This window comes from Corythoichthys intestinalis, chromosome 11 (genome assembly GCF_030265065.1).
Source record: "Corythoichthys intestinalis isolate RoL2023-P3 chromosome 11, ASM3026506v1, whole genome shotgun sequence".
NCBI classification, from domain to species: Eukaryota; Metazoa; Chordata; class Actinopteri; order Syngnathiformes; family Syngnathidae; genus Corythoichthys; species Corythoichthys intestinalis.
The window spans coordinates 55,418,256-55,446,142 of NC_080405.1; the positions used below are offsets into that span (position 1 = coordinate 55,418,256).

Here is a 27,887-nt window from a genome sequence, read left to right on the forward strand (position 1 = left end):
TACAGGTGCTTTTCACTCGACTTATATCCTTTGTCTCCTTGGTTTTCAGGCCCTCCACATGGTGTCCACGGGTAAATGTAATTAGCTAACGATAGCATAGGCGTTTAATTAGCTATTTCTTGTTGTCGTTTGTTCTTCTCCTCTTCTGTCTGCTTCCTGTCTTTCTGTCCCCACATGATAAAACATATTCAACAACCGCAATGGTAGTATATCAAACTCCCATGTGATACATTAAAACTGTTCAGACCATAAGGACTGACCGATTCCTAACCATTACTAATCCAGATACGATTGCTAAGGTTGCTCATCAATTTGTTTGTTTGTACAGATTTTCATCAAGAAAATGGATTGAGTGAGCGAAACAGCTAGCAAGCCAATGAGTAAAGAGCCTCCCTACTTCCATGGTGCCGCAGCGCCACCCTCTGGTCTGGTGGACACACGCGTGCATGAGGTCCCGGCGAAACAAACGTCTAACGATGACGGGGAAAGTGAGACGTGCCGCTCGATCTGGACGCCTCATCGATACCCACAACCCTTTGCTGAGACCCACATGCTAACTGACGGCGGCGACCTTCCTCAGCTTTCGTGTTGGAGTCGTGTGACTTCCTGTGTGCCTTGGCGAGGCTGCTTACCGACTGAATTGATGGACTGACCGACCGATCGCCTGAGAGAACATGGGCCCTGGGAACAAATCCAGCATAGGATGGTTCCTGTACCAGCAAAACCAGTATCAAAACTAGTGTTGCACCGATTTTTTGGCTCCTGGTACCGATTCCGACACCCGGGTGATGTGGTTTCGGTCGATAGCGATAGTGTACTGATACCATGGTATCATGCTAATTGTCATGTCATTGACGGCGCTAGACATCCAATCGACTTAAAGTCGAAGGGTTGGCAGCGAATGAACGAACTTCATTCGCTGCCAACCCTTCGACTTTAAGGGATTGGATGTCTAGCGACCAAAGACACACCTGACACAACTGACTGAAGGACGCCATTTGGACGCCCGTTCCCAATGAACACTTTGCTGTACTTTGTACATGCTCCAAGTACTACTTTGGAGAAATGACTCCGCTTTAGAGAGGTACTTTTTGTGTACTGGATACTTTTTTTTTTTACTCTTATGTGACGTATGTTTTATTGTCATAAAAAACAGCTGATGAAAATAATAAATTAATAAAAGTATCAATATCATTCATGCCTTCACGTCGTATTCAAGTTGAATGTACAGTTTGCCCTGTTTTTTTTTAGTGGCGGGAATTTTTTTTTTTTTTTTTTATGTGGCGAGAATGGGTTTACATCATTTTATTTTATTATAATTTTAATTTTATGTTAAAAATTGTGGAAAAAACAACAGAAACGTGTCTTACATTTTTATTTATTTCGTTATGTTTCGCTCCTTCATGTAGTATTCAAGCTGAATGTACAGTTTTCCCTGTTTTTTTTTTAGTGGCGGGATTTTTTTTTTTTTTTTTTATGTGGCGAGAATGGGCTTACATCATTTTATTTTATTATAATTTTAATTTTATGTTAAAAATTGTGGAAAAAACAACAGAAACGTGTCTTACATTTTTATTTATTTCGTTATGTTTCGCTCCTTCATGTAGTATTCAAGCTGAATGTACAGTTTTCCCTGTTTTTTTTTTCTAGTGGCGGGAATGTTTTTTTTTTTTTTTTGTAAGTGGCGAGAATGGGCTTACATCATTTTATTTTATTATAATTTTAATTTTGTGTTAAAAATTGTGGAAAAAAACAACCGAAATCGTGTCTTTCGTTTTTATTTATTTAGTTATGTGTCGCTCCTTCATGTAGTATTCAAGCTGAATGTACAGTTTTCCCTGTATTTTTTTAGTGGCGGGAATTTTTTGTTTTTTTGTAAGTGGTCAGAATGGGCTTACATAATTTTATTTTATTACAACTTTAATTTTATGTTAAAAATTGTGGGGAAAAAAACAACCGAAACGTGTCTTTCATTTTTATTTATATAGTTATGTTTCACTCCTTCGTGTCGTATTCAAGTTGAATGTACGTACAGCTTGCCCTGTTTTTTCCAGTGGCGGGAATGTTTTTTTTTTTTTTTTTGTAAATGGTTAGAATGGGCTTACATAATTTTATTTTATTATAATTTTAACTTTATGGTAAAAACTTTGGAAAAAACAACCGAAAACGTGTCTTTCATTTTTCTTTATTTAGTTATGTTTCGCTCCTCTCGTGGTTTCATCGTCACGAAGTCATTAACCTGACGACCCGATGCAAGAACCAATCAAACAAAGGCATCCGTTGGCAGTCTGACCAATTACCGCCGTCCACGAGTTGCAGCTCCCCAGGCGACCAATCGGTCGCTGGCAATTGTCCGGAAACGCGACCGCGGCTTCTCGTTGGCCAATAGGAAGCGAGCGGAGGCGGTTACGGCCCCGTTCGGATATCCACACGTGATAGCGGACGCTAGTTCCTGTCACTTCCTTCCCAGACAAGCGGCCAAACTAAGCCGAGGTGAGTCTGCTTGCTCCCCGCGTATTTTACTAGCTATTCCCGTTGCTTTGCGCTCCATGTAATGTACGTACCCTCGTGTCTTTCCTGTAGCGAGCGAATGAGCTCACGCTGCGGGCGTTTAATCGTGAAGCTAACGTGAGCTTAGCCGGGACCGGCCCGCTAATGCTGACATGCTAAATTAGCCTAGCTAGCCGCTCATGTTGTCATATTTGTGACGTCTGCACGTCTGTTGTTTGGTTTCAATTTGACGTCAACTCAAAGAAAGAGGACGAATTCGGCTTTGAATGCTGTCAAAATGTACATTACGTGGGTAGCGTGACGAAGCCAAGGATAAAGCTAGGGTAAGCTAAGCTAAATAGCAATTCACTGTCGCTCTGGAGGTTCTCAGTGATTTTGTTTGCCGTTTTTCAATTCAAAATTACCATTTTTTTGTGCGGTTATTGCTTTCAATGAAAGCGAAAAATTTTAAATGCGTTTATGGACAAAAAAGGATTTGACTTCCTTGCAATGAGGTCGTTTTGATGTTTGAAGGGCTCATTTGCATATTTTAATGTTAACTTGTTTAAAGAGTTGGCGAGGGAGCTTCATATCTTCTAGGATTCCGTTCACGAGACGAAGGTTTGTTTGCCATTGACATTTTGGAGCGTCAAATCGTTGTCAAAAGTAAACCGATTGTGTGTGTTGTGTTCACCTTTGTTTATGACGTCTCATTCATTTGCTGTTCAAATGAATTGGACGTCCATCACCGTCAGTGGCTGTTTTTAAAACGTTCACTAACGTTCAATCCAATTTGGCTTGGGTTCTGATAGCGTTGCTTTAAATCGACAGTTTAGTGCTGCAGCTATCGATTATTTTAGTAGTCGACTCATCGATGAACTAGTTAGTTCGAATAATCGAGTAATCGGATAAAGAACATGAAAAATTAAAATACCTGAGCTGAGCCTCAAACGGTATTTAAATAAATGACGATCTATGTACAACAAAAGAACAATTGGTTAACTTGCATAGCAAAAGTCCGCTAGCTTAAATGGTATAAAATGCTAACGTTTTTTTCTTCAATGCTGTTAACAAATGGTTCAGACTTATATTCCCACAAAAAAATGGCTAAATATACATATAAACTAAATTGCTATTGCATTAAAAACATTAGCCCAAACAAAAACTTAGCTTACATTGGTCTTAACAGGGAGCAGTTGGATTCAGCCATATGAAATGAGGCAGACCAAAGGCAATGTATCCAGCCTTCTCAATAAACTAAATGTAAACACTTTCATAATAAACCATTACAACGCCACTTTAAATAAACGAATACTCGAAGCAACAAATTGTAATCCGAATATTTTTTTCTAATCAAATACTCGAGTTAATTGATTAATCGTTGCAGCACTACTACAGTTATCAAAAGTATCAAAAAGTAGCCATTTGTAGTGGGTTCAAGGCGCACAATGACGGTTATCTCACGCTATGGCGATACATTGTTCAAGAAATCATTGTACGATATTCTACAAAACGACTAATAAAAAGGAAAAATAAGATATGTTCATCCTTTTGCTTTGAATTGGAATGGGGTTATCACCAGTAGATGTCCGGACATTCGTATATTCGCTGCCAACCCTCCCACTTGGACGTCGATAGCTGTTTATGGAGGCACGAGTTCATTTTGGTCCTTTTGTGTTGTTGATTCTGGGGTACTTTAAGGCACTTCTTGTTTATTTTGGTGGCGCCTCTGGGTCAGTTCTTGTTGATTCTGCGGTGCTTTTAGGTCACTAAAATTTGAAATTTGTTGTCATGGGTATAGTTGAGTAATGGGGCGTTTTAAGTCACTTCGTGTTGGTTCGGGGTAAGACTTCAACAACTAATCGATTATAATTGATTAATAAATCAGTTGCTAACATTTGATAATCGATGCAGTTGTAGACTGCAGTTAAGTCAGGAAGATGTAATCAAATAATATTTTTGAAGGAAATAGTCATTTTGTCTTCATTGTCACTTACAACACGCCTAAAACAACTTCAAGGTAAATTGTCAAGGTAATTGGAAAAAAGACGTTTATCCAATTGTTTAATTTGTCGTCCGATTAATTGACTAATTGTTTAAGTCACCGACTGATTAATCGACTAATCGGTTAAATCACCGATAGATCGACTAATCATTTAAGTTGTCGATTAATTGGACTAATCGTTTGATTTGTCGTTCAATTAATCGGACTAATGGTTTAATTCGTTGTTCGAACTGATCGTTTAAGTCAGTCCGATTAATCGGACTAAACCTTTAAGTCAGAGTCCGATTAATCGGACTAAACCTTTAAGTCAGAGTCCGATTAATCGGACTAAACCTTTTAGTCAGAGTCCGATTAATCGGACTAAACCTTTTAGTCAGAGTCCGATTAATCGGACTAAACCTTTTAGTCAGAGTCCGATTAATCGGACTAAACCTTTTAGTCGGCGTTCGATGAACCGGACTAAACGTTTCAGTCGGCGTTCGATGAACCGGACTAAACGTTTCAGTCGTTTTTCGATGAACCGGACTAAACGTTTAAGTCGCCGCCCGATTAATAATCGGACTAAAAACGTTTTAAGTCGCTGCCCGATTAATAATTGGACTAAAAACGTTTTAAGTCGCCGCCCGATTAATAATCGGACTAAAAATTTTTCAAGTCGCCGCCCGATTAATAATCGGACTAAAAATTTTTTAAGTCGCCGCCCGATTAATAATCGGACTAAAAATTTTTTAAGTCGCCGCCCGATTAATAATCGGACTAAAAACGTTTTAAGTCGCCGCCCGATTAGTAATCGGACTAAAAACGTTTTAAGTCGCCGCCCGATTAGTAATCGGACTAAAAACGTTTTAAGTCGCCGCCCGATTAGTAATCGGACTAAACGTTTTAAGTCGCCGCCCGATTAGTAATCGGACTAAACGTTTAAGTCGCCGCCCGATTAGTAATCGGACTAAACGTTTAAGTCGCCGCCCGATTAGTAATCGGACTAAACGTTTAAGTCGCCGCCCGATTAGTAATCGGACTAAACGTTTAAGTCGCCGCCCGATTAGTAATCGGACTAACCGTTTAAGTCGCCGCCCGATTAGTAATCGGACTAACCGTTTAAGTCGCCGCCCGATTAGTAATCGGACTAAACGTTTAAGTCGCCGCCCGATTAGTAATCGGACTAAACGTTTAAGCCGCCGCCCGATTAGTAATCGGACTAAACGTTTAAGCCGCCGCCCGATTAGTAATCGGACTAAACGAATAAATCGGCGGCGGATTAATCGGACTAAACGAATAAATCGGCGGCGGATTATCTGGACTAAACGAATAAATCGGCGGCGGATTAATCGGACTAAACGAATAAATCGGCGGCGGATTATCTGGACTAAACGAATAAATCGGCGGCGGATTATCTGGACTAAACGAATAAATCGGCGGCGGATTATCTGGACTAAACGAATAAATCGGCGACGGATTATCTGGACTAAACGAATAAATCGGCGACGGATTATCTGGACTAAACGAATAAATCGGCGGCGGATTAATCGCACTAAACGAATAAGTCGTCGACGGATTAATCGCACTAAACGAATAAGTCGTCGACGGATTAATCGGACTAAACGAATAAGTCGCCGACGGATTAATCGGACTAAACGAATAAGTCGCCGACGGATTAATCGGACTAAACGAATAAGTCGCCGACGGATTAATCGGACTAAACGAATAAGTCGCCGACGGATTAATCGGACTAAACGAATAAATCGCCGACGGATTAATCGGACTAAACGAATAAGTCGCCGACGGATTAATCGGACTAAACCTTTAAGTCAGAGTCCGATTAATCGGACTAAACCTTTTAGTCGTTGTTCGATGAATCGGACTAAACCTTTTAGTCGGCGTTCGATGAACCGGACTAAACGTTTCAGTCGTTTTTTTCGATGAACCGGACTAAACGTTTCAGTCGTTTTTTTCGATGAACCGGACTAAACGTTTAAGTCGCCGCCCGATTAATAATCGGACTAAAAATGTTTTAAGTCGCCGCCCGATTAATAATCGGACTAAACGTTTAAGTCGCCGCCCGATTAGTAATCGGACTAAACGTTTAAGCCGCCGCCCGATTAGTAATCGGACTAAACGAATAAATCGTCGACGGATTATCTGGACTAAACGAATAAATCGGCGGCGGATTATCTGGACTAAACGAATAAATCGGCGGCGGATTATCTGGACTAAATGAATAAATCGGCGGCGGATTATCTGGACTAAACGAATAAATCGGCGGCGGATTATCTGGACTAAACGAATAAATCGGCGGCGGATTATCTGGACTAAACGAATAAATCGTCGACGGATTATCTGGACTAAACGAATAAATCGTCGACGGATTAATCGCACTAAACGAATAAGTCGTCGACGGATTAATCGCACTAAACGAATAAGTCGTCGACGGATTAATCGCACTAAACGAATAAGTCGTCGACGGATTAATCGCACTAAACGAATAAATTGTCGACGGATTAATCGCACTAAACGAATAAATCGCCGACGGATTAATCGGACTAAACGAATAAATCGCCGACGGATTAATCGGACTAAACGAATAAGTCGCCGACGGATTAATCGGACTAAACGATAAGTCGTCGACGGATTAATCGGACTAAACGTTTGATTCGTCGACGGATTAATCAGCTGTTTAATTCCTCGATTAATTGACTAATCGTTTAATTTGTCGTTTGATTTATCGGACTAATTGTCTGTTGACTAATGGTCGTCGTCCTATTAATCGATGACTTAAACAGTCGATTGATTGGACTAATCGTTTAATTTGTTGTTCGATTAATTGATGAGTTAAACAGTCGATTAATGGGACTAATCGTTTAATTTGTTGTTCGATTAATCGGACTAATTGTTTAATTCGTTGTCCGATTACTTGTTAATTCGTCGTCCGATTAATCAACTCTGGGGCACTTTTGGGTCCGTGCTAGCTGTCCCAGTCAAAATGGATTGGATGTGGATCGATGTGACTGGCAGCCAATGAGTATTGTATTCCTAAGCATTGTAGGAATACATTAGTAAATATAGTATATATTTTTAATTACTCAATACGGCAGCAATACTCCGAGACAGAATGGATTGGACGTCTATCGCCGATAATGGCAGCCAATGAATTAATGGGACGTTTCTTCTTCCTTTCCCAACTATTACAATGCGTATTCACTGAACGCTGTACATGAACCTGGACCCACAGTGAATGGGTAAAATCCGTCATTCGATTGCTAGGAGACCAGACGGCTTTGTGCTCGCGAATCTGGTCCGTCTGGTGGATCCGGTTCTACACGGTCAATGCGCATGTTGATGCTGGCGGGACATTTGTTCAAATCATTTTTGGGGGGAACAATTTAGACTTAATGGTGTCAAACCGGTGGCACGGGTGCCGGATCCGGCTCGCTACGTCATTTTGCGCGGCCCACGAAAGTATAAATCATGTGCGTCAACTTCCCGATTGTCGTTAAATACAAATAAAATATTTTGTACTCCAGACATCGGAGAATAGTCAGCGTTCACGTTTCTAACAACAACAAAAACTTTTATTTTTATTTATTTTTTTATTACATCCATCCACCCACCCATCCATCCATCTACCGCTTAATCCAAAGTTAGGTCACGGGGGCAGCAGTTTAAGAAGGGAAGCCCAGACTTCCCTCCCCCCCAGCCACTCAACCACTCCTCTGGCAGGATCCTAAGGTGAAAAGAATGTTTACTGACCTTCTTGGTTTGAATTAAAATAATCGACTGATATATGAGGGCAATCTATTCTACTCGGGGTAAACTTCACAGCAAAAGGATGTAGGGGTGCACGATATCCATTTCTTGAAAACGATATCGGTAACTTCCTGCTCGTCAAAGCCGATACCGATATCGATAACCGATAATAAATGTATAATTTTTTAAAATGTATAACCTGAGTTTTTGAACACCTGGAGGTTTTAAAAAAAAAAAAAAAATAATAGTGGTGGATTCAACATAGATTTGCCTTTGATCTCACCAGATTTTTCATAATGACATGAACAAAACGGTGCGTTTCACTTCTGCACTGCCCGACAGCCAGCTAAGAATGAATGAACTTCCATAAACCACAAGGCTTGGTCTTTTCTTGCTCTTATGGGAAGACACTGGTCTTAATATTGTGAAAGTACAACAGAAAAATACACATATTCAATACTCAACATACGACAAACTGCACAATACACATATACACAACTATTATATGTATAGCGTAGCACACTAGCTTGAGCTACTAACTAAAGCATTGGCTGGCTTCTGTAACACAACTTATGAAGTTCTGTACATAAGACCCTTCACCACAGAAGTAAATATATTGCACATCTATATGTTATAGTAAACATTAGAGGTGTGCAAAATTTCCGATTCTTATATTATTCGCGATTCGGCCGTGGAAGATTCCAGAACGATTCACAAACATCCAAATTCCGATTATTGAAATATGCCAAGTAAAGCGGAAGTACAACACACTCAGCGCGCCGCGCGGTCAATGAGGATCAGAGCGAGAGTAGCTAAACATCATGCTTCTTATTACCCAGCCCCTCAGGTAAAGTCAATGCTCAACTCACGGCTCTAGCTCAACTCATGCCACGAGATAAAAAAACAACAACATACCTGACTGCTGCCGAAAAGCTGCTACAAAGTACATCCACATAATGTTACGGTAGATATCATTTATATAAGACTAGATGAAATATAGATTCGGTAGCGTTAGCAGCACACCTACAAAAAGCTAGATGCGGGCGTTAGTAAACGGCCGCCATCTTAAAGCAGTACACTTTCCTGCAAGGCTGTTGTAGCGAACCTTCCAAGCAAACCTAATTAACTTTTTATCTAAAATACTCCTAAATCGGTAAAATATTGACTTGAATCTATCTTTAAAATAGTTTTAAAACTTTCACATGTCGAAAGTAGACAAAAGGGAAATGATGGAATAACGGGAGCAATTTTAACAACTTTAACGGTTGATTCACAACATTAAATTAATTGAATGTAGTTTAAAGCTGCTGATACAGAATGGGGACTGGAGTTTTTTATTTACTGTTATTTTTGTATATTTGTTTACTGCTGTATGTTAACTTGATACTGAAATAGTAGTTTGGTTTAGCCTGAGAGTATTTTTGAACAATTTTGGAACTAATGTACAAAACATTTATAAAATGAATAAATAAATAAATAAAATTTTAAAAAAGGAGGGGTGCATAAATAATCGTTTTATAATCGAATCGGAGCCTCTGAATTGTAATCGTAATCGAATCGTTAGGTGCCCAAAGATTCCCAGCTCTAGTAAACATAGAATACTTACATAATTTCCGAGGTGGAAACGTAACAGAAAGCATTCACGACTGTCAATGCTACCGCTAGACACCGCAATGTGTAAGTGATTGAACCAAACTACTCTACAAAAAATAGATGCAGTGAATTATTCTGACCAGCAGGTGGGAGCAATGCCCCGCAAATGGTCAACTGATTTCCCATTCTAGTGTGTAAACTGTAAAGCCACAACAGTACATATTGTCGGTCCTTTTATAAATGTTATTGGATTCATCGGGATGACGTCATAATTCCTATTATCGGACCGATAATTATCGGTTGGCCTGTTGCGATAACAAATTTTAGTGTGCGATAATTATTCTCATAAATTATTGCGATATGCGGTATTATTGCGCCCCCCCCCCCCCCCCAATTTTTAAAAACCAATTTACAATAACAGTGAGAATACAGTATATATTAATAGATCAAGTACACCCATTTAAACACGATAAATATTAACTCTTAAATTCAAAAATACTTTTTAACAAATCACAACTAAAAACAATAGACCATGCCTCTTAAGTAAAAACCAACAATATTGATACTGCACAGAAACACAGAATAAATAAAATGTGTTTAAAAAAAATTTGCACTTAATGACTTAAGCATTTAGGCAAATGAAAACTTTTCCCGTCATAGCTTCTGCAGTGGTGTTCCATAGGGATGCAACGATACAGTTAAGTCACGGTTTGGTACGATTTTTGATACGGGGGACACGATTTTCGATCGGATTCAATACATTTAATGCTCTGTAAAAAAAAATAATTTTTTTTTTTTTTTTTTTTTAACGAGCAAAAATTAAATTGCCATCATATAAACATGCATTTTAGTGCGTAATATTTATGTGCTTGCTTCTTACTGATCTGGAAAAATTTTGTATAAAAGTGCTGAGAACAATCTTGACTGTTTGTAAAGTGAGGCATGGCAACACTTAGAGGTGTGCAAAATTTCCGATTCTTAGATTATTCGCGATTCGGCCGTGGAAGATTCGAGAACAATTCACAAACATCCAAATTCCGATTATTGAAATATGCGAAGTAAAGCGGAAGTACAGCACACTCAGCGCGCCGCACGGTCTTCGGGACGGAACGGAGCGAGAGTAGCTAAACATCATGCTTCTCATTACCCGGCCCCTCGGGTAATGCCAATGCTCAACTCACGGCTCTAGCTCAGTTCATGCCACGAGATAAAAAAACACAACAACATACCTGACTGCTGCCTGTGGCGTTGGCATTACCCGAGGGGCCGGTTAATGAGAAGCATAATGTTTAGCTACTCCCGCTCCGTTCCGTCCCGAAGACCGCGCGGCGCGCTGAGTGTGTTGTACTTCCGCTTTACTTGGCATATTTCAATAATCGGAATTTGGATGTTTGTGAATCGTTCTCGAATCTTCCACGGCCGAATCGCGAATAATCTAAGAATCGGAAATTTTGCACACCTCTAGTCTTAACCCCTTGTACTGACTCCATTTTGAAAGCTGAAAAAAAGCTTCGAAGCACAAGTTGACTATTTATTCAGGTCGACAGCGATCAAACAGCAAGGCGAAACAGACTCAGGCTCGGAGCAGACTCGTTCCAAGGTCACCATATCATAAGTCAACAAAAGGTTCCTGAGAAAAATGACTGCGATTAGTTAACACTGTCTTATGAAGTCTCTCGCGGGGCGGGCAGTGGGCAGAAGAAGGGTGCGCTTGGGTGTTCTTTAGGACTATTGTCTGTTTGTGGATTGTACAGGAGGATTCGGGAGTTAATGTTGTCAGAGCAACGAGGGATGTGGATTTTGCCACCTCAGCGTCAAAGGGGCTCTTGGAGTCTTATCAGTCGTGTTGTCCGTTGGCTGTCGGGCGTTCTCCTGTGTTCCTTGTTTTGGGACAGGATGTTCTGGACTGTCCCGGGAGAACAACCACAGAGTTGATGGTGCAGACGTGGGGTTGTAGATGTCTTGCCTTGTCAGCGTCAGTCTTGCTCAGTCATTTGCATAATGCACACGTTGGGCTTCCATGATAAGAAGGCGTCATGTATCCCTTATGCCCTATATTCTGCTTGTTTTCCTTAAACTATGGCGTAAGTGCTATTTATTTTATATTGGGTGTGTCTCCAGTGCTTTCTTTCAAACCATTTTCTAGTACTTATTGAAGTGTTTTGGATCATTGTCCTGCTGGAAGACCCATGACTTCTGAGGATGACCCAGCCTTCTCACTGGGCCCTGCATTATGCTGCAAAATTTGTTGGTAGTCTTCAGATTTCATAATGCCATGAACACGTTCAAGCAGTCCAGTGCCAGAAGCAGCAAAGCCACCCCAAAACATAAGGGGAACCTCTCCCATGTTTGACTGGAAGGACGGTTTTCTTTTCTGTAAACTCTTATGTTGATGTCTTTTCCCCAAAAGCTCTACTTTGGTCTCATCTGACCAGAGAAAATTCTCCCAAAAGGTTTTTGGATTTCTCAGGTTAAGTTTTGGCAAACTCCAGCCTGGCTTTTTTTATGTCTCTGGGTCTGAACTGGGCTCTGACGTTGGGTCTTCCTGGGTATCCTACCATAGAGTCCCTTTTGATTCAGATGCCGAGGGATAGTACGGGTTGACACTGTCATACCCTCGGACTGCGGGACAGTTTGAACTTGTTTGGATGTTAGTCGAGGTTATTTATCCACCATCCGCACAATCTTTCATTGAAATCTCTCCAAAATGTTTATTTTCCGTCCCAGTACACTTATTGATGACATTGCGCACGGTAGACACAGGAACATTCAGGTCTTTGGAGATGGACTTGTAGCCTTGAGATTGCCCATGCTTCCCCCTTATTTTGCTTCTAAAGTCCTCAGACAGTTCTTTGGTCTTCTTTTTCTCCATGCTCAATGTGGTACACACAGACAGAGGTTGAGTCAACTTTAATCCATTTTTACTGGCTGCAAGTGTGATTCAGTTATTGCCACTTTTGGCAATAATAATATATAAATGTTTTCTACGATTTCGAATGAACATTATAGCACTAGAAACTATCTGGTAAATGTTAGCATTATATAGCATTAAGTTAGTGGACTTTTGCTATGCAAGTTAGCCAATTGTTGTTTTGTAAGATCTTCATTTATTCATTTTTTATATCGTGTGAGTTAAGCTCAGGCACGCATCAGACTCCCTTACTTGCATAGCAAAAATCCGCTAGTTTAGTAAATGCTATACAATGCTAATGTTGAATTAGACTTTTCAGGCCCTCAATGGTGGGTGACTTCCCGAATGGTTTGCGGTAACCCGACAGCCTGGGTCGGTGGCCATTATTTTGTATGTTGGGTGTCCCCCGGGTGGCGCCGAGTTCCCATGACTCCCATCCAGGCACCATCAAGCTTGAACACTCGGGGATTTCACTAAGCAATTTGTTTTGTTTTCAGACAATGGATCGCAGGGTGTGGATGTGCGTTATCGTGGCGACTGCCGCGCTCTTGCTGGCATCTCCGTGTCGGGCCCATGACCCGGACAACGGCGAGGAACTGGACATGGATGTAGAGGACGACATGGACCTTGACGCGGACCACGAGGAGCTGGAGCAAGATGAGAACGGCGACGCAGCGGCACCTCCCCCGGCCCCGGCGCTCCCCAAAGCAAGTTGATCGGTCGCTGTCGGCGGCGGAGCTTGTGTAATGATATCGTGGTTTTGCCGCAGGTAACCTACAAGGCGCCGGAGCCCATGGGAGAACACTTCTTCGCCGAGTCCTTTGATCGAGGGACGCTGGACAGGTGAGCGGACACGATTCCTTACTACACTAGCGATTGGATTTTTAGTTTTGGTTCCCAGTCCTAATACCAGACTGTCCGATACCGTACCGATACCACATTTTTTGAAAAACACTTTTTTTCTTTTAATCTAAGATCCCTGCATACTCGGGTGTTTATTTGCTGTCATGGCTTTGTCAGACACAGCTTCACTCACTGGCTGCCACTGACGTTGCTAGACGTCCAATTCATTTTGACTGGGTTAGGCGTCTTGTGCGGTCTATGGCACTGAAACCAGAGCAAGTCATTTACAGGCTCGGTTCATTTTAGGGCATTTACATTTACAGGTCTGTTGATTTTGAGTCAGTTCTTATTCTTTTGGGGACATTCTCGAGTCACTTACTGTTCAGTAACCAAGAATCAACAGGAAGTGGACCATCAATGCCCCAAGATGGACGGCACGTGGACCCCGTCAATGCCCCAAGATGTGATTGGACGTGGGGCCCCGTCAGTGCCCCAAGAGGGACGGGACGTGGGGCCCCGTCAGTGCCCCAAGAGGGACGGGACGTGGGGCCCCGTCAGTGCCCCAAGAGGGACGGGACGTGGGGCCCCGTCAATGCCCCAAGATGGACGGGACGTGGGGGCCCCGTCAAGACCCGCCCCGAGATGGACGGGACGTGGGGGCCCCGTCAAGACCCGCCCCGAGATGGACTCTTCTCATCATTGGCTGCCACTGACTGAATGCACATCCAATCTATTTGAATTGGGAGGGATGGAACTGAATGAACTAACACGACATGTATTTTATTGTTGGTTAAACACTGGTTGTAATATCTGTATTATATACTAAAACAAGAAAAGCAGGAGTGTCCGTGATTATCGATTAGCATGTTAGCAAAAATACCATTTCTCTTCAGTAGTTTGTCGAAAAATAGCAAAGTTGGATTTTGATAAGTAACTGTAATCAGATTACTCCCTTTTTAATAGTTATAATATGTAAGTTAATGTTATGACAAAAGTTATTTAAGAGTAAGTAATGAATCACTGATTGTGCAGCATTGGCACATTTCTTACTTCTCCCTTATACCGATGACGTGCTTTTAGCGCCGTATAAGTACCGATACTTGTAGCGGTACAACATTACTTTGAGCACGCTGGGTAAATTACCGGACTTCTTCATGTATCTGAAAGAGGCTATTGTGTGTCTTTCAGTTGGGTCCTATCCAGCGCCAAGAAAGACGACACCGATGAGGACATAGCCAAGTATGATGGTGGGTGTCTTGCTTCTTAACACACTCGCACTATATGATGATAATGATGATTGTAATGATCAGGCAAGTGGGAGGTGGAGGAGATGAAGGACAGCAAGCTTCCAGGCGACAAAGGCTTGGTCCTGAAATCCCGAGCCAAACATCACGCCATCTCCGCCCCGCTGCTGCGACCGTTCGCCTTTGACACGTTGCCGCTCATTGTTCAGTAAGTCAACAAACACGCTAGCTTTGTACAATTTGATATAAACACATAAATGGGTGCAAAGGATTATTTTAAGTCATGAGATTAGGGTTACGAACAAAGACAACAGCTTGTGAATATCCTCCCATTTTGCTACCTTCAGGTACGAGGTGAACTTCCAGGCCGGCATCGACTGTGGCGGCGCTTACGTCAAATTGCTCACGCAGACACCGGAACTCAACCTGGTGGGTCTTCATCGCACTTGCACACTTCCAAATCTGCCCTATTTTTTCTCCACACATTATTATTGGTGTATGCAGTTGTTGTTACGGTCAGGGTGAAAGTGGCTAGAATTTCTTGCCGCAACGCCCTAACATAAAGGTCTCCCCAGAGCCAGAATTTGTTTTTAAAAAAAAAAAAACAACAAAAAAACTAACTTAAACGCATCGAAATGCAAAGACACTGCCACCCTCCCAATTCAAATGAATCTGACGTCTACCAGTGATTATTTCGCAGAAGGATGAATAAAGCTTGTTTTTCTGTTTTTTCGTAGTTTTGTAGAATGAACAAAATAACTCCAAATGTGCCCATTAACATGGAAGATGTTCTGAACCTCCCTATCAGAGCAAATCATATACAATTTTCTTATTTTGTTGTTCCAGAAAACACGTGCATTTGAACCAATCGGAGCACTCTATCAATGCTTATCACATGTCAGTCTTTCAGCCAATTAATTGGGAATGAGGGAATGAGTTAAAGCTAAAGAAGTCCGCCTCCTGTTTGTGTTTCTGAACTGCAGGATCAATTTGTCGACAAGACTGCGTACACTATCATGTTCGGACCAGATAAATGCGGCGAGGACTACAAGCTGCACTTCATCTTCAGACACAAAAACCCCAAGACGGGCGAATACGAAGAGAAGCACGCCAAGAAGCCGGACGCTGATCTACGCACGTACTACACCGACAAGAAGACTCACCTCTACACGCTAGGTGAGATGCCAACACGCACTGATTAAGCTCATGCGAGCGTGTGACTAACTAGTACGCGCCCCCTAGTGGTGAACCCCGACAACACCTTTGAGATGTTGGTGGACCAAACTGTGGTCAACAGCGGCAGCCTGCTCACAGACATGACCCCTCCGGTCAACCCTCCCGCCGAGATCGAGGACCCAGACGACCGCAAGCCCGAACAATGGGACGAGAGGCCCAAGATTGCGGACCCGGACGCCACCAAACCGGAAGACTGGTTAGTGAAACCCACCGATAACATCGCAAGAATATCCAAAATATACCTAAAATGTTCTAAAACAGTATAGCTTAGCTTCATGAGAATCAACTAAGATGGTAGTCATAAAAACGGAGCATTCGTATACTTTCTCAAGACAATGATAGACGTTCAAGAGCCACTTGACCTATTTGCATATCATCAGACTGGATTGCTTCTCACAGGGACGAAGACGCTCCCGCTCAGATTCCCGATGAGGACGCGGTCAAACCCGACGGCTGGCTGGATGACGAGCCTGAATATATCGGAGACCCTGACGCTGTCAAGCCCGAGGATTGGTATGTTACCGTGGTCGCCACCCAACAATGAGGTTCCATTTTTTCCCCCCACTAATCCACTCATCGACTTAATGTCAATACTTTAACAATCAAATATTCTACCCGAATGCATCACTTCAGTTGTGATAATTTGATCATTATCCAAACTTTTGACAACCTTAGTGTTAAAGTGTCCTACGACAGGATAAAAAAAGTCTTAATTGGCATTATTATGTGAATTAGAATCATATTTTGAGACAATTGGATTATATACAACGATTTGGCAAAGCGCACATAACGAGAAATTAGTCTGTTAATCGGCTATTTAGCCATGCCTTTCATTATAGTGCTCTAGTGTCCCCAGCTGGAGGATAACGATGGCTGGGTCATGATTTCGGCTTATTTAGTATGCAGCCCAGGGAGGGGGAATTATTCACAACGAGGAAAACGCGACGAACAGAGCCGCAAAATGTCATAGTTTCAGTTTCTCTACTCCAGTGCTTCTCAATTATTTTCTGTTACGCCCCCCCAAGCAAGACGTAAATGTTTCGCGCCCCCCCAAACTCTCTGCCGCCACTGTAAATAGTATTATTCGTGTATAAAATTACTATTATAAATACGCATCTGCCTAACATTGTGTCCTTTTTTTCTAATAAAGAAAAAAAGTAACAGATCAACTTATAATAAAGTATAACTTTATTAACATTGTTTTGTTTGTAACAGAGAAGACTTGACGTGCATCAATTTGCCTGAATTTATAAAAAAAATAAAGTCATATTCAAACTGTAAAAATACACTCAAGGTATTTTTGACCATTTGATACAGAAAAATGTAATAAAATCCGTAAATAATAACAAATTCAAATTGATTAGAAACATTTACTCATGAGGACAATATGTCAAAAAATTTGACCGAAAAACAAAAATGAATAAAGGAAAAAAAGAGTGTCCTTGGACAGGAGGACAGTTTTTATTTTTGCTGCTCACACTCAGTATTACCTCATTTGCAATGGTGTGGAGTCATTTTGCAATGAGCATGCTAACAATGCTCACTGGTTTACTGATATAACACTGACAAAGCAGGACTATTGTTGGCAATATTCGGCACGTTTTCGCTGAAAAACAATCAAGCGGCTTATCAATGAGATTGGGGTCGAATGTCTTTAAGTGGCGTCTTAATTGATTTGTCTTCTGGCAGTCCGCTATAATTATTTTCAGACACAGTAAACAGTAGTCTTTCCTCATCAACCCACTGTATTAAAAGTCAAAGCTAAAAGGCAAACGGCACGAAAAAAGCGCATTCTCGGCGGCCGAGGTAGAACCGTAGGTGAGGGCGGTCGTCGTGACGATCCCAATCCGAAAATGGCACTTCTCGGGCGGCGACGTGAGAACCGGACAAGACAGTGGGTCGCTGTGTGAGTGAGTCCGGTCGGAAAACGGCTTTCGAAAACGGCGGCGGCGGCGCACTGCTCTTCATATCTGTTTTCTGTGTGCTGACTCTGAGTGCGCTTCCTTAGTTCAAAAATACTGCACGCACTCTGAAAATGAGACCGCCACTGCCACCCACTGAGTGGATGTGCAAGTACACTTTATTCCAGTCCGGCAAAAAAAAAAAAAAAAAAAAAAAAAAAAAAAGCATGTTCCCCGAGGACACATGCGCCCCCCCTGGCATCGCTCTGCGCCCCCCACTATTTGAGAAGTACTGCTCTACTCCAATATTTTGACAGGATATTCTTTTTATCCAAGTATTTTTCCCCAATAGCTAAATAAATGGCATGGTCATGACAAGTAAGTCTTGTGCTAAATGGACTATGAAATTTTCTAAAAATGCATTTATTCAGGACGACATGGCAAAATTACTTCATATTGGTCAAAACTGTCAACTTTTTGCACCTCCCGTACGATATTTTATGCCACCAGAGTTAGTCCGGCTTTTGTCATTTTCCTGCCCCGGCTTCGGAGAGCGTAAACAAACCAGGAGGTGTGACAGCTAGCCGACATGCTAACCCAAACCAAGTGGCGTTTCCAGGTCTTATTCTCGCCTTTTGAATCGAAAAATCATACAAAACTACCCCGGATCAACATGTCACACGGCAGCGGGGTTTTCAATTGTCTTCGCCCATCAGCAACCAACGCCAGCGGCGAGAAAGTGACAGCTCGTCGTTCCCCTGCTGCGGGCAGGAGAGCTCGTTTGCCGGGGAAGCAGCTGGAGAATGACCACCGGACAAACCGTCCGACGTCAGAGGAGCGTGTAGCTGCCCGAGGCCAACCCGAGGAACGTGGTGTATTGCCCGGTGTTCTGCCAAGTTTTGCACCCTTATAATATTTAGTTCCTAAAGCTGTTGTTCCTGTGAATAAGACCTCTTTTACATTCAGTTGGATTCTCAATGTTATCCACAGGTGCTAAATAAACAAGTAACATCGTAAGCATACATTTTTAACACAAATATGGTGTAAATTAACGCTTAACTAAACAGCGAAGACGTAAAGAGTGAGAGCGGCGTGCAGTTGTGTGCCGATAACATGGCAGGATGTGTCTGAGCATGTCCGTCCATGATCAAACATAAGTAAATATTCCTTTATTAAAGGTTTGTGGTGTTTACTTTGTAATCACTGCATTCAAAAGCGCAATTTCTGATGGGGTGCAAAATTTGACAACATTGGGCACACGAAGAGGGCGATAAGCAGAGTATAGCGCTCTCCTGGCGGGCAAGCGAACAGGACGGGGGGGGGGGTGCGACAAGCTGCCGGTCGTCGGCCGAGGGGCATTCTCGGTGGACAAGGAGCATTGTCAGCCACGAAATGCATGCCACCTCCGTATTAAAAAGTGTGCCATGATCCCAGTATTTGACATAATACAAAACCTGTTTCCTCACTTGCTCACTACCTTATGAGTGTTTTTCACCCGGTGTGCCGCAAGAAATGATTACACACGTGACAAAAGAGCTTCCAATTGACCCACACCTCTTGTCTACGTGTTAAGGGACGACGACATGGACGGCGAGTGGGAGGCGCCTCAGATCGCCAACCCGGCCTGCGAGGCGGCGCCCGGCTGTGGCGAATGGAAGCGCCCCATGGTGGACAACCCCAACTACAAGGGCAAGTGGAAGGCGCCCATGATAGACAACCCCGACTACCAGGTGAACAAATTTGAAGCAGCTAGGGTAGTTATGAGTAGGGGTTTGATAATATATGGGAAAGATATATCCCATATATAAGGTTATCAATATGCTCCCGCCAAGAATCGATATATTGTTTTAAAAAGGTATCGCTGTGTAAAAGAAAAAAGCTTGCTACCAAAATCTTTCATTAGAATAGTGTCGACGTTATCTCACTGGCTGCCATTGACGGCCCAGACATTCATTTCGTTTTGACTGGATTGGATATCTAGCGCCATCGATGGCACTGAAACCAGAGCACTCTTGTGGGCATTTATTTACAGGTCACTTCCTGTTCACTTGCAGGTTCCATCCTGTTGATTTCAAGTTACTGCCTTTCATTTTCATTCTTGAGTGTTTCTCCTTTTCAGTGACCTAGAATCAACAGAAAGTGACCCGTAAGTGACCCAAAAAACTGACGGGAAGACACCCCCCCCCAAAAAAATTTTTGACGGGAAGACCCCCCCCCCCAAAAAAAAAATTGACGGGAAGACACCCCAAAAAAAATGACGGGACGCAACGTAGAAGTGCCCTGTAATCAACAGGAAGTTAGCTGACAATGTCCCCCCCACCCCAAAAAATCAACAGGAAGTGACCCCACAATGCCACCCCAAAAAATCACAGGAAATGACCCGACAGTGCCCCCGACCCCAAAAAATACAAGTGACCCGTCAGTGCCCCCCACTTGAGAAAACCTGTCAAGGCCCCCCCTCAAAAAATCAACAGGAAGTAACCCGTCACTGCGGCCCCCCCCACAAAAAATCAACAGGAAGTGAGCCGTCAATGTGCCCCCCCCAAAATAATCAACAGGAAGGGACCCGTTAATGCCCCCCCCAAAAAAAATCAATAGGAAGTGACCCGACAATTTGCCCCCCAAAAAATCAACAGGAAGTGACACGTCAGTGCCCCCCACCCCGAAAAATCAACAGGAAGTGACCTGTCAGTGCCCCCCTGCCCCAGTAAATTAACAGGAAGTGACCCATCAATGCGCCAACCCCCGAAAAAAAAAATCAACAGGAAGTGACCCATCAGTGCCCCAACAATGTCCCTCTTAAAAAAAATCAACTGGAATAAACTGCACCCCCCCAAAAAAAAAACAGGAAGTGACCCGTCAGTGCACCCTCACAAAAATCAACAGGATGTGACCCCTCAATGCGCCCCCCCCCAAAAAAATCAACAGAAAGTGACCCGTCAGTGCGCCCCCCCCAAAAACAAAAATCAACAGGAAGTGACCCTTCAATGTGCCCCCTCAAAAGAATCTATAGGAAGTGACCCGTCAGTGCCCCAGAATAAACAGGAAGTGACTTAAATGAACTGATATGCCACAAAATGAACTCATTGGCAGCCATTGACTGCCGTAGACGTCCAATCCGTTTGAAGTGGGGAGGATGCTACCCTCCCACTTCAAATAGATTGGACGTCTACTCATGATAAACTTATTCCAATTCACAGCAGAAGGATCAAAAGTTTTCATTTGTGTTGAATAGTTTTGTAGAATGTCCTAGAATGATTTCCTGATAATTGTTGTACTGTGTTATGAGATGGTTATTGCGAACCATGTCTCCCAAATCGTATCGTATTGCGAGCAACCCAGAGGTTGCCAATCCTAGTACTAGTTACAGTACAGAAGGAGCATTTGAACAGCCGGCTGACGTTGCGTTCGGGCGACAGGGTGTGTGGAAACCCCGAAAGATCGCCAACCCGGACTTCTTCGAGGACCTGCACCCGTTCAGGATGAGCGCCTTCAGCGCCGTGGGACTGGAGCTGTGGTCCATGACGTCCGACATCTTCTTCGACAACTTCCTGGTCACCAACGACCGCAACGTGGCCGAGCGATGGGCCAACGACGGCTGGGGACTGAAGAAGGCGGCCGAGGGCGCCGCCGAGGTATGCGCCCGTCGCCATTTTTTTTTTCTTCGTTTGTCGTCCTCTAGTGCTCTAACGGCCAATGTTTGTCGGCAGCCCGGCTTGGCCGCTCAGATGATGAGCGCGGCGGAGGAGCGCCCTTGGCTTTGGCTGGTGTACGTGCTTACCGTGGCCCTGCCGCTCGTCCTCATCGTCGTCTTCTGCTGCACTGGCAAGGTAATGCGCAACATTGGTCCATGTTTTTCGCACTATGAGACGCACCTGACTATAAGCCGCCACACCCCAAATTTGGCACGAAAACGGCATTTGTTCATCCATAAGCCGCACTGGACTATAAGCTGCAGCTGTCCTCCTGTCCTCACTCTATTATGGGATATTTACACCAAAAGACTTTTTATTTGACAGCGGCATTATACAACTGTCATAAAACCAAATGAACCACCATGAAGCTTTGAACCAGTTAGCAGTAAAGCTTCATTGCTTCAAGAAGCTTCATTTGGCCGTCACTGCTTCCTTGGGGGAGACAGTCAACCTCTGCTGCCACCTGTTGTCAACACTGTTGTTGTTCAACATGCCTCTTAGCATGCATTGCAACGCTACAGATGTCAATAGCAATCAAAATTCATGTTCTGTGCTATTTCTTCAGTTACTTTTCCAGTTTTGTTTTTTTTTTTCATTAATTGCTAGTTATTGCATTTGTTAACACTTTATTTGACTGTGGCGCCATAAGACTGTCATTAGACAATCATAATTAGGACATGATACTGTCATGAATAATGAATTCTTATAACAGATGACATTTAGTGTTATCTGGCAAATTATCTCACTTTTGAATGGATGTGAAAGATCCAAGCTGGACTTGAGTTAGCAGCATAAATTTCCGGATGACACTTAATGATATGTCATAAGCATTCAGTAATGCCAAGACTGTGTCATGTCATAAGACCATCATAATTATGACAGTCTTCTGACACCACTGTCAAATAAAGTGTCACTTATTAACACAAATAAGCCGCATTGGACTATAAGCCGCAGGATTCAAAATAAAGTAAAAAAGTAGCGGCTTATAGTCCGAAAATTACGGTAGTTGAAATTGTCAAAATGTTCTACCTTTTTTCAGGGGGGCAGTGCCCCTGTGCCACCCCTTAAGTTTTTTTTCCCCCAAATGTCTGTTAATCCACAGTGAGGGTCAAAAACAAAAGCACTTGACATTTAAAAAAAAAAAAAAAAAACTACAAACCCCACAAACAAATCCCCAGACACTCAACTAAAAACTCATTTTTAATGGCGTTTTGCACACAGAAGAAGAGCGAGACCCCAGCAGCAGGGGACTACAAGAAAACGGACGAGGCTCAGCCTGATGTCAAGGAGGAGGAGGAGGAGGAGGAAGAGGCGGAAGGCCAGGACGACATCAGTCCAGGTCGCCCGGCGCCGCCCACACGCAAATTTAGCTCTTCCTCTTTCTTTGCCGTCTCAACCTTCGACGTGCTCGCTCGTTTTTCAGGTGGCGAGCGGCAGCACGAGGGTGACGGGGATAAGCGAGACCAAGCGGATGGCGGCGAGGAGGAGGAGGAGGAGGATGAAGAAAAGGATGCTGCGGCGGAGGCAGCTGAGGAGGTCATTAGCAAATACAGTTGTCATGATACTAAATTATTACCCACTTGATATCGAAACTCCAAAAATGGTACCATTTTTGATGATTCATAAATACAAAAAAAAAATCCTATATGTCCAATCATGTGGCTCTTAAACAAGTTTTTCGTTCGTGCTTTCATTTTATAGATATTGACATGGTAAGTTTGAGTGATGACGTCAATCGCAGCCCTTCTGTCGCGGCTGACGGAGCGGACCAACTCATAACAGGGGTGTCCCAACAACTAGCGGAAATGTCGCACAAACGAATGGCATCCCTTCGGGTCCATTTTGCAGTAAATGAGGGGTTGCGAGTGTCATCATGACTCAAAATGAATGATTCAGGCCCCCAATTTACAGCAAAATGGACCCAAAAGGATGCTACTCGTTTGTGTTTAGTTGTTGGGACACCCCTCTATTATTGAGAGTTGGTACACCCTGTCAACCGCGGCAGTTGGGATACGGAAGGGCTGCGAGTGACGTCATCTCTCGATATTAATATCTTAAGCCCCCAATTTAGAGCAAAATGGATCCGAAGGGATGCCATTTGTTTGTGCTTGTTGTTGGGACACCCCTCTATTATTGAGAGTTGGTACACCCCGTCAACCGCAGGAATTGGTATACGGGAGGGATGCGAGTGGCGTCGTCGCTCGAAATTAAGATCTCAAACCCCTAATTTAGAGCAAAATGGATCCAAAGGGGGGTAGTGCTGCAGCTGTCGATGATTTTAGTAGTTGGTTAATCGATGAACTAGTTAGTTCAAATAATCGGATAAGGAACGTAAAAAATTGACACACCTGAGCTGAGCCTCAAACAGTATTAAAAAATATATAAATTTTTTGGATCAAAAAAATTTACTTTAAATGCTACAAAATGCAAACGTTTTTTTTTTTTCCCCCCAATGCTCTCAACAAATGGTTCAGACACATATTCCCCCAAACAGCTAAATATACTTAAACTTAAATACTAATGCATTAAAAAAACATTAGCTCAAAGTTTGCTGTTGGTCTTAACAGGGAGCAGCTGGATTCACCCATGTGAAATGAGGCAGACCAGAGGGCAGTGTATCCACCCAAATTAATAAAACTAGATGCAAACACTTTCAAAACACTTACAATGCCACTTAAACGAATACTTGAAGCAACAAAATTTGAATCTTTTGCTCTAATCGAATACTTGGGTTAATTGGTTAATCTGCTGCAGCACTACAAAGGGGTGCCATTTGTGCTAGTTGTTGGGACACCCCTCTTACTGAGAGAGTTGGTATGCGCCGCGGGAGTTGGGATACGGAAGGGCTGCAAGTGACGTCATACCATTTGAAATTCATATCAAGCCCCCAATTTATCGCAAAATGGGATGCCATTTGTTCGTGCTAGTTGTTGGGACACCCCTCTATTATTGAGAGTTGGTATGCCCCGTCAACCGCGGGAAATGGCATACGGAAGGACTGCGAGTGACGTCATCAAATATCTCAAGCTTTCAATTAATTCAAAATGAATCCGAAGGGGTGCTATTCGTTTGTTGTCGAGACACCCCTACTATTTAGAGAATTGGTACGCTCCGTCAGATGCGTGAATTGGGATACGGAAGGGCTGCGAGTAACAACTCAAGATGAAAACCTCAAGCTATACATTTACTCAAATGGTCCCGAAGGGGTCCCGTTCGTTTGTGCTGGTTGTTGAAACACCCGTTATTGAGGTTGCACACTCCGTCACTAGTGTGAGTTGGGATAAGGAAGGGCTGCGAGTAACATCTCTCAAAATAAATATATCAAGCCCCCAATTTGGAGCAAAATGGATCCGAAGCGATTCCATTTGTTTGGGCTAGTTGCTGGGACACCACTCTATTATTGAGAGTGTTGGTACGCTCCGTCAGCCGCGGGAGTTGGTTTACGGAAGGGCTGTGAGTGACATCTTGAAATTAATATCTCAAGCCCTCGTATTACTGCAAAATGGTCCTGAAGGGGTCCCATTCGTTTGTGCTAGTTTTGAAGACACCCGTTAAGAGTTGGTACGCTCCGTCACCAGCGTGAGTTGGGAAACGGAAGGGCTGCGAGTGACATCATCACTCGAAATTAATATCTCAAGCCCCCAATTTATGGCAAAATGGATCCAAAGGATGCCATTTGTTTGTGCTAGTTGTTGGGACACCCCTCTGTTTTTGAGAAAGTTCGTACACTCAGTCAGCTGCGGGAGTTGGGATACAGAAGGGCTGCGAGTGACGTCATACCATTTGAAATTCATATCAAGCCCCCAATTTACAGCAAAATGGATCTGAAGGGATGCCATTTGTTTGCGCTAGTTGTTGGGACACCCCCGTTATTGAGAGAGTTGGTATGCGCCGTCAGCCGCGGGAAATGGCATACGGAAGGGCTGCGAGTGACGTCATCAAATATCTAAAGTTTTCATTTTACTGTAAAATCGACCCGAAGAGGCGCTATTCGTTTGTGTTAGTAGTCGAGACACCCCTATTATTGAGAGAATTGGTACACTCCGTCAGCTGCGTGAGTTGGGATACGGAAAGGCTGCGAGTGACATGATCTTTCAAAATTAATATCTCAAGCGCCCAATTTACTGCAAAATGGACCCAAAGGGAAGCCATTTGTTTGTGCTAGTTGTGGGGCACCCCTCTCTTTCTGAGAGAATTGGAACGCTCCGTCAGCTGCGTGAGTTGGGATTAGGAAGGGCTGCGATTGACATCACTCGAAATTAATATCTCGAACCCTTAATTTAGAGCAAAATGGACCTAATGGGGTTCCGTTAGTTTGTGCTAGTTGTCGAGAAACCCCTCTGTTATTGAGAGACTTGGTACGCTCCGCCAGCCGCGTGAGTTGGGATACGGAAGGGTTGGGCGTAGTTTAAAATTGAACGATTCCGATTCCACGTTTCGATTCCGGTTCCAAACGATTCTCTATTCCGATTCTTTTCAGAGGCAGGGTCAAAAAAGAAAAAGTGTAGGGTCAAAAAAATGGAATGGTTTATATTAAAGTCTTCTGGATGATTTTTTAAATTATATGAACTTCTCACAGGGCTAATGGAACATGGACATGGAACATGGAATCGAAATTTAAAAATTCAAACGGTTCCGGGAGCATCGGAGTGTTAGAACCGGTTCCCATCGATGCACGATGCCCAACCCTAGTTGCGAGTGACCTCATCTCTCGAAATTTAATATCCCAAGCCCCCAATTTAGAGCAAAATGGATCCAAAGAGATGCCATATGTTTGTGCTAGTTGCTGGGACACCCCCTCTGTTATTGAGAGTTAGTACGTTCCGTCAGCCACTGGAGTTATAAAGCCCCCAATTTAGAGCAAAATGGACATTATAGACCACTTTCTGATTAGTTTCTGCCTTCCAGGGTCACTTTGTTAGTTTTCCGGTTAAAGTCCACTTTCTGAAAAAGTTTTAAAGAACTATGCCGGTAAAGTCTCACAAATCTTAACCCAGACTTGTTTCCTTCGCCAGAAGTTGGAGGATGACATTCTGCGGCGATCTCCCAGGAACAGGAAGGTCAGAAAGGACTGAACGAAGGAAATCCACCTCCAAGTTCCCTCGACCTCCCCGTTCCTCTAAAACCGTCAGCAGGTGAAGAACAAAAGCGTGACCGATTCCAGCGCCGACAGCCGTCAACTTCCTGCGTCATTCCCTAGCAAAACACCAGAGGTTACTCGGACCTGAAGAGCAAAACTAGATACGAGCGCTCGGTTGATGACATCACTCCTCTTTTAGACGTCGTATCGCGTGACTTACAACTAAACTAGTAGACGTCCAATCCGTTTGCAGTGGGAGGGTGGCAGCGAATGAACATTGGTTCATTCGCTGCCACCCTCCCACTTTAAACGGATTGGACGTCAATGGCAAGCCAATGAGATGACATAGCTCTGCACTGATCAGAAAGTGAGTGGCAAATCCTTTTTTCTTCGCAATTGTACATCACAAGAAAACGCATCACCAAAACGTGCTAACGATAACGCGTATTAGTTCTCACATAAACGTATTTCTAATCAGATGAAATCCTAATTTCTGATCAATTCTTCAACCATTTGATGCCCAAATTTACATTTAACAAATATAACGTTTGTATATATGTATACTGTATGTATATGTGTATATATAACGTATGTTATAATGTATAACAAAGCTAATAAAGCATTGTGGGGATACAAAAGTACATGAAAATAATAATTTAAAAAAAATTGGGAAATCCTAAATTAAAATGCTTGTGGAGGATAATTTAGGAAATATTAATGAAATGAAAAAATATGCAGAATTTTCAAGTAAGATTAAATATAACAAAGACACAATTAAAATGTAACAATGAAATTTTTGGGGGAAATCTGTTAAAAGATTTTTAAATGATTGGAAACATGATAATTATTTTTAGCTTTTTTTTTTAAATTTTCTATATCAATACAAATTTTGAAGTACTCTTAATTCTTTAGATATTAAGTCAAATATACATAAAAGCTGGAGGGGATACAGAAATACATTAAAATTAAAATAAATATGAGTACAATTAAAAAGTGGAAGATCGTAAAAGAAAATATACAAATAATCTACAGTATTTTGATTTTATGTATATATAAAAAATGAAAATAAATGAATTTAACACAGGATTAAAAATAGTAAATAAAAATTATTTTTTCCGGAAAATATATCAAGGTCTTTTTTTCGT

The 27,887-nt window shown here is 42.6% G+C and overlaps 2 protein-coding genes across 2 annotated transcripts in view; both read left to right on the forward strand.

The window, feature by feature from the left end:
* Window positions 1-2,082, forward strand: part of mgat4b (alpha-1,3-mannosyl-glycoprotein 4-beta-N-acetylglucosaminyltransferase B) — a 43,512-nt gene extending 41,430 nt beyond the window's left edge. Inside the window, exon 15 of the mRNA XM_057850680.1 lies at window positions 329-2,082. Within this exon, the coding sequence (XP_057706663.1) occupies window positions 329-352 (24 nt within the window). The 3' untranslated portion in view covers window positions 353-2,082. The remainder of the gene's footprint in view (window positions 1-328) is intronic.
* A 262-nt stretch (window positions 2,083-2,344) lies between these two features.
* Window positions 2,345-27,848, forward strand: canx (calnexin). The gene is made up of 15 exons (XM_057850075.1): window positions 2,345-2,493; window positions 13,241-13,450; window positions 13,513-13,586; window positions 14,775-14,833; window positions 14,897-15,038; window positions 15,178-15,259; window positions 15,814-16,006; window positions 16,073-16,262; window positions 16,466-16,579; window positions 19,541-19,697; window positions 21,387-21,602; window positions 21,678-21,797; window positions 22,884-23,001; window positions 23,086-23,198; window positions 26,678-27,848. The coding sequence occupies exons 2-15, from the start codon at window positions 13,244-13,246 to the stop codon at window positions 26,735-26,737; spliced, it is 1,845 nt and encodes a 614-aa protein (XP_057706058.1). The 5' UTR covers window positions 2,345-2,493; window positions 13,241-13,243; the 3' UTR covers window positions 26,738-27,848.
* Window positions 27,849-27,887: the final 39 nt, after the last annotated feature.

Bases quoted from the DNA above. Each gene is read 5' to 3' on its own strand.
- canx (XM_057850075.1), top strand. From the start codon at position 13,244: ATGGATCGCAGGGTGTGGATGTGCGTTATCGTGGCGACTGCCGCGCTC. The intron at 14,834-14,896 runs GTGGGTGTCTTG...TGTAATGATCAG, and splicing joins GGACATAGCCAAGTATGATG to GCAAGTGGGAGGTGGAGGAG. The intron at 15,260-15,813 runs GTGGGTCTTCAT...TCTGAACTGCAG, and splicing joins AGACACCGGAACTCAACCTG to GATCAATTTGTCGACAAGAC.